The 7,607-nt window shown below is 37.9% G+C and overlaps 1 protein-coding gene across 1 annotated transcript; it reads left to right on the top strand.

The window, feature by feature from the left end:
• Window positions 1-607: 607 nt before the first annotated feature.
• On the top strand, window positions 608-2,832 carry LOC145086241 (protein DETOXIFICATION 14-like). Its single transcript, XM_079023989.1, has 7 exons — window positions 608-954; window positions 1,051-1,595; window positions 1,709-1,795; window positions 1,904-1,960; window positions 2,043-2,281; window positions 2,349-2,554; window positions 2,641-2,832. Exons 1-7 carry the CDS (start codon window positions 721-723, stop codon window positions 2,710-2,712), a joined length of 1,440 nt encoding a protein of 479 aa, XP_078880115.1. The 5' UTR covers window positions 608-720; the 3' UTR covers window positions 2,713-2,832.
• Window positions 2,833-7,607: the final 4,775 nt, after the last annotated feature.

The raw sequence follows: 7,607 nt of genomic DNA, 5'->3' as shown, positions 1-7,607 counted from the left end.
ATTTACCTAATCTTCAATCGTAGTTTCATGAGTCACGAAATCAAGTAGAAATTATGTCAAATGTATTGGGAATTTTGTATAACGTAAATGTAAATAACTGGAAGTCAGAGGAAGCATCATCAAAGTCCCAAATTTACTGCTCTAATTCAGAAACCTTATTTGCATGTATAGTAATCAAACATGAAATCAAAACCACTTAATCCCAAAAACATAAATCAAACCCATTGATTCAAAATCAAAACGATTAATCGTATCGTATCAATCAATTAGACCCAAGAGGTTCAGAGCTAACCCTTAATCTGTAAATATCAAGTCAAAAATGGCAGATAAGCAAAGAAGAGAAAAAGATAAAGATATTGATTATAATGGAAGCAGGAGATTAAAAATGACAAACAATCTAACCCTGAGGAGTGGGCGAGACAATACGTGAAACAAATCGCGAAATAAATTAAATCACAGGGGTCTTTGATGATTAAAAGAAACGTTAGGGGTTTAAATTCAAAATGTGAAAAACATAAGGACCATTTTGGAAGTTTAGTGATTTGAATATTATTATAACGTTATTATACTTGCCTGTAATCGATTTTGCACATGCGGCGTGATTTTGCACGCAGATTTCAAGTAATATAAGAATCCTAATTTGCCCCACTACACCGTTGTTTTGTCTGTTGTGTATTATCTATATGTATGGCTGTTTTCATGGTGTTGTGAGAGAAAAACATGGAAATGGCCGATGAGTTGCAGGAGGAGAGACGTGATGTGCAAAGATGGGGGGATTATGGTCGTGAGGTAAAGAAGATGGGTAGAATCGCCGTACCCATGGTGGTTGTGGCGGCGTTGCAGTATTTGATGCAAATGGTGGCGGTGATAATGGTGGGGCATGTTGATCAACTATCTTTGTCTAGTCTTGCCATTGCCACCTCTCTAACCAATGTCACTGGTTTTAGTCTTCTTGTAAGTTTTTCATTTATTTATTTTACATTTTAAATAGTTATATATTTATATCCTTTAAAATAATTATCTTTGAATATTCAAAAAAAAAAACAATAGTCAGGACTTGTAGGAGGGTTGGAGACGCTTTGTGGGCAAGCTTTTGGAGCCAAACAACACCACAAAATTGGCGTTTACACATGCAGTGCTATAATCTCATTGTTATTGGTTTGCATCCCAATCTCCATCTCCTGGATTTTCCTCGACAAGTTCCTTATTCTAATCCACCAAGACCCTGAAATCTCCCATGAAGCCCGAAAATACTCTATCTACCTCATTCCAGCTTTATTTTTTGGTGCCATTGTTAAACCTCTCGTTAGATCACTACAAACCCAAAGCTTAACTTTGCCATTGTTGGTGAGCTCAGCAGTCGTTTTATGTTTCCATGTCCCTCTTTGTTGGGCTCTGGTGTTCAAGTCAAAGATGGGAGGCGTTGGTGCTGCTTTGGCGTTTAGTGTGTCGAATTTGTTTTATTTGATTTTGATTGTGTTTTATCTCAAATTCTCATCGATGTGTAAGAATACTAGTGTAACTATCTCTATGGACGCCGTTCTTGGTATCAAGGAATTCTTCCGGTTTGCTATCCCGTCGGCCGTTATGATATGGTAAAACTATAGCATGTTTTTACAATAAAATTTCTGATAGATTAGATTTGTCGTTTAAAAAAAACACATTTGATCACCGATTTTTGATAGCAATTAATACGTACATTTTGTAGCCTCAAATGGTGGTCACTGGAAATTCTCATCTTGCTCTCCGGTTTGCTACCGAATGCAAAGCTCGAAACATCTGTTCTTTCCATATGGTAAACTTTCATTAATCGACATATTTTCCTCTCTAAAAATCATGAATGATAATCATATAATCATATGTCACAAGTTGTTGTAAATATACCATTTATCTTTCCAATCAGCCTAACGATCTCGACATTACACTTCACTATACCCTACGGATTTGGAGCAGCCGCAAGGTATTGTATATATAATTTCACACCATCAAAAATCGTTTCTTTCTTTTCAATGAAAAATCTTATTCTAGAATCTGATTTGTAGCACTCGGGTTTCAAATGAGTTAGGGGCTGGCAACCCTCAAGCAGCCAAGCTAGCTGTTCACACAGTGATGTTTGTAATTGTCATTGAAGCTATAATAGTAAGTGCGACTGTTTTTGGTTGTCGTAATTACATTGGAAAAGCTTTCAGCAATGAAACCGAAGTAGTGAGTTATGTTGCATCAATGAGTCCTTTTATATCTCTCTCCATCATCACAGATAGCCTACAAGCAACAATTTCTGGTAAGTGATCTTTTTATTTCTAATTTGTAATTACAAAATCGTTGTTGAAGTCTCATCATGGTTATAGGAATCGCTAGGGGAAGTGGGTGGCAACATATAGGAGCTTATGTGAATCTAGGGGCATTTTATCTGTTTGGGGTCCCATCAGGAATTGTTCTTGGGTTTCCTGTACATTTAAGAGCTAAGGGACTTTGGATTGGAATAGTGATTGGATCGATAATACAGTCGACGTGTCTGTCTCTTGTAACTGGACTCACGGATTGGCAAAAGCAGGTTCGTTTTTTTTTTAGATTTACTCATTTGTTTATATCGTTTTTGTTGCTCATGTGATGAATATGGTTACACAATTGTATGTGTAGGCAATTAAGGCGAAGGAACGAATTTCGAAAGTGTCATCTATTGTAGACGATGATATAGAGACAAGAGAATGAGTACCCATAAAAGAGCATTTGGTTTTTTTAATCGGTTTTATAATAGTGGTCAATAGAAAACATGTCATTGTTATGATACAATTTAATGATATATAAATAAATTTTTAAACTTATCTTTTATATCCTCTAATGAAGCAAGGAATGGAAAACATTGTTCAATTACTTCCGAAAAATGTTGTTGCACATGGAAAGGATAAAGGGATTACCGAATGAATCTGATTCCTTCTAAAGGCACGTTTTCGATCGACTCATGGAATCCCTTATTTTTTTTCATTCCTTCACTCAAAGAATGAAAGCTACTGATGTTACCCTTGATTGGTTCTTCTTAAATTGGTTGATATCACAGCCAAATAATGTGAATGCAACCAAAATCTCGTCTTGATAAAAAAGAACATTAAATTTGAATATAACGAATGTAATATATGAAATTGTTATATGGTATGTCCTACCAAGTTAGCAACAACAATGCTATAAGATAATTGTAGGAAAGTTATGAATAGATTATTACTAAGATATTTCTACTTATGTGTAGTTACAATCATTGTGTAACGTATAATATAAGTCAAAGTTTGGCAAAGTAGGCAGCTGTATAGGGTTTAATTTTTTTTGTGACAAATTTTTTTGTTTAATATATATATATATATATATATATATATATATATATATATATATATATATATATATATATATATATATATATATATAGTGACAACCCGAAACTTCTATCTTGTATAACTATTCAATTCAATCAATGTTAAACTCATTTCTGTTATCTTTTAGCACTGTTTAAGGGTTCATTTAAGTGCTCTAAGCTTGAGTACAACCAAGGTTGACATTAGGGATGAGTTAACGAAGTCGTAAAGTAGCATTTCAGGCCATACACGCCTTTAGGAGGAGTGTACGGCCGTACACCCCCTCCCCCCTCATGGCCGCACACTCAAGGCAGTGGGTCACCCACCCCTATATATATGAGTAGACCTCCCTTCCTTCATTCCGTTCTTCCCTTGGCTGCACACCACTTCGTTCTCTCTCAAGTTTCTTCAACCGTGGACCCTCCAAGGCTTAAAAAACGTAAGTATTCCATCCTTTAGCTTGTTATACCTGAATGACCTCTTGATCCAAGCCTTGGTTCATTAAGTTTCAACATTGTTCTTCATCCTTTGAAGGAGTACGATCGCACACCTTCATAAGGTTGGTTGTACACACCTTAAAGGCGCTCCAAAGTGAGAGTTTGACCCCTATCATCTAGTTGGACATGTTAAACCTTTGATACTAGCCTTGGTTCACCTTAAGGTCGACAAATTTAGCATGAACATTAAGTGTGTACAGCTGCACACCCCCTATTACGGCCGCACACACCTCCTAGGGCCATAAACCTACTTTTATGATCTTTATTGGCCTCAAACTTGCATTACAACTAAGCATGGGACCTAGAAGATTTCTTGGATGATAGTTAGGACTTTGGAAATACCTCAAAAACACACCTCTTCATGAGTGTATGGCCGTACACCCATGGCCGTACACACCATTAGGGTGGCCGTACACCTCCCCCAATCAATCACATATGGTTTTAACACTTACTTTAAGTGTTTCCAAGTCCTTAGGGTGGTTTCCTATCATATCTAGTCGTGAAATACCCCAATTTGAAACATATATGTGTCATTACATGTTAAATAGGATCCAATTGTGTTCGAGGCTTCACTTGACACTCAACATCTCATATCGATCTTCATACAAACCACTCACTCGAGGTGAGTTCATACCCCTACGCTTTTATGGGTTTTAAATGTTTTCAGGGGGGAATACAAGCCAAACATACAAGATTTTCAGCGTGTCTAAAACTTATGCAATTAATACAAATCAATGGTTTTACATAAAGCATTTAGATACCTTATCCCTTTTGTAATATGCGGAGTATAAGGGACGTTTTCTAAACATAATTGCATAGTTTTCAGAACAATTCAAGAACATAACATTTCAGTCAAGGTATAATAGGTATAGTTTGGGGAATTCATTACCAATTTTACCAACACAAACTTAGTTTATGACATTCATTACTATGTTCAGATAACAAGAGTATAACACTAAATAATTATTTTATGTATAATTATTTATATTCTACCAAGAATACAAACGATTTCAATTATAAGAACATGATACAAAACAACATGTAAACTAGTTAATGCAGGATTGTGAGACATCTCTTCATTTGTACCCTTTGGGGTACTGGTTAAATCCTCAACACTTAGTATAGCCAGAGTCTCCTGGAGGGAGAGCGAGAGATTTGTGAATAGATCTATTCGGGACTGACAATCCCACACCTAAACTGCTAGCTACAGTTAGGCAGGCATGCCTGGGGTGACAAATATCATATTGTACGACGCCCGAAGAAACGTTGCTGAGGTCACTAGTCATATCAAGCATGGTTATACGAACTCACAATAGTATAAGCTAACCTTTGTTTACGGGATTTCATTCTTCGTTAGTTTTATTTTTATTAATAGAACTACCATACATTACACTGGAGGATTCCAGGGATACATTACTCGGTCTTATTTTAATTAATAAAACAACTATACATACTCGTGGTAGCCAGGTTTTTCAAACAAAACATACTATATATACAGTAACAAACAAACATGTTAGAAAATATTGGGTTTTCTTGGGAAGCATGCATACACTTTTCAGAACTTGATAACAATGGTTTTCACTACAAAACAATCTTATGAACTCACCAGCTTTATGTTGATACTCTTTGAAAATTGCTTGTATTCTCAGGAAATCAGTAGACAGGTACCTCCTGGAGTTTTGAGAAGACGAAGCATATAGAGTCACATCTTATTCTTTTGATTATACTTTTGATGTATAAATACAAGAATTAAACAGATGTAAATACCTTTTCATATATGTATTCAATGTAATGGCTGTGTTTACTATGATTACTATGATGTCATTGTTGTGATACTACACATGACGTCATCCATCCCAAGACGTTTCCTCCGTTTCGGTGTGGGGGTGTGAAAGATTGGTATTAGAGCCATTGTTTATAGTGAACTTAGTATACCAAACCTTACAAGGTATATAACTATAAACGCTAAGGGGCTGAAGTGCTCTGAACTAAAAGTATACTTTTAAAATATAAGTATTTTACAAGAAGTATACAAGTATGAGTACATACCAGAATCAGTATCATCAGTAGAACAAAATAAAAGTATTTGGATGTTGAACACTGCGGTTAAACCTGGGCAGTTATGTAATCATGTTTAGGGTCAATATAGCCTGATCAATTGTATTTATTCGACACATGACCAACATGTGTTTGGGAGTGACTGTGGTGCTGCAACAGGCCTAAAACTTACCAAGCTATATACAACAAGATACCGATAGAACAGAACGTACAACTTAAAATGTTATAGGAGTATTTTAGCTAGAGTCGAATACAGTGTGGAGATTCATTTCAAGTGTTGCTACTCGTTCCTTATTAGCGATAGTTTACTTACATTAGTAACTTTTCCTTATCGTTTAGTAGAACACTTTATCTATCAGGCTGAGATATATCTTGTTTCATATCTCTTGATTCAAAAATCTAAGGGACTTACCATTCTCTTTTTACTGATTACTTTTAGAACAAGATGCCTTCGAAGAAGAAACCCAACAGAAAGAACAACAATCCCCAAACAGACCCGACACCACCACCTCTTCAGTTCGATCCCGCCATGTTACAGGCAGCAGTTACAGCCGCTGTGGTTGCAGCAATGTCGCAGATAAACTTTGGCGGCTCTAGTGGATCGGAAATTGGTACCCATCCCCTCAATCTCGAAGGCAGTCAGGGACACCAGAAGGAGTGTTCCTACAAAGATTTCATGAATGAAAAGCCTAAATCCTTCGACGGTAATGGAGGTGTTATTGCCCTAACCCGCTGGATCGAGAAGATAGAATCAGTCTTCGAGATATGTGCGTGCTCTGAAGCAAACAAAGTGAAGTACGCCGCATGCACCTTCACTGATAGAGCTTTGACTTGGTGGAATGGTCGAGTCAAGTCCCTAACCCTGCCAATAGCAAACACCATGGGTTGGGAAAGTTTAAAGGAACTCATGCTCGCAAAGTACTGCCCAAGGGGCGAGTTATAGAAATTGGAGCACGAGCTTTGGAACCTGAAGACGAAGGGTTCTAACATTGCCTCCTATACAGCTAGATTCTATGATCTGGCTCTCCTCTGTCCGGGAATGGTCACCCTAGAAAGCAAGAAAATAGAGAGGTACATTTGGGGATTGACGCCCCCAACTCAAGGAAATGTCTTGGCCGCCAAGCCTTCCACTTTTGATAGCACCAAGTGCCTGGCACAAACCCTGATAGATCACGGGGTTAATCTTGTTGAAGTGACAGCCGTTCCCGAAGCACCTAAGGCAAGTGGTGAGAAGAGAAAGTTCTGGAACAAGTGTAAGGGCCAGTCTTCGCAGGAGCCCTCCAAGAAACAGCAAGTAGTGGCAGTTCATGCTGCTACCACACCTGTCACTGTTCGTACAGCTCAAGCACCTACCAGTAGATATGTTGGTACCCTTCCATGGTGTGACAAGTGCAATTATCATCATTACGGGCCGTGCCGTGAAATTTCGTGCAACAACTGTGGCAAGAAGGGGCACACAGCTCGAGCTTGCAAAACACCAGCCCAACCAACCAATCAGACCCGTGGAGCAGGCATTGGTCAAGCCTGTTATGGTTGCAGGGAGGTCAGGCACTACAAGAGAAATTGCCCCAAGGCAATAACAGCTGGTAACATGGGAAGAGTGATAGCGATGGGCCAGGAGGAAGCAGTTGTTGATCCCACCGTTGTTACAGGTACGTTCCTCCTTGACAACTCTTATGCATGCATTCTTTTCGATTCTAGTGTGGAG

Source organism: Lactuca serriola, chromosome 2 (assembly GCF_051521515.1).
Source record: "Lactuca serriola cultivar US96UC23 chromosome 2, Lser_US96UC23_V15, whole genome shotgun sequence".
NCBI classification, from domain to species: Eukaryota; Viridiplantae; Streptophyta; class Magnoliopsida; order Asterales; family Asteraceae; genus Lactuca; species Lactuca serriola.
The sequence above is the reverse complement of the archived record's forward strand: the minus strand, read 5'-3'. Positions and strand labels throughout refer to the sequence as shown.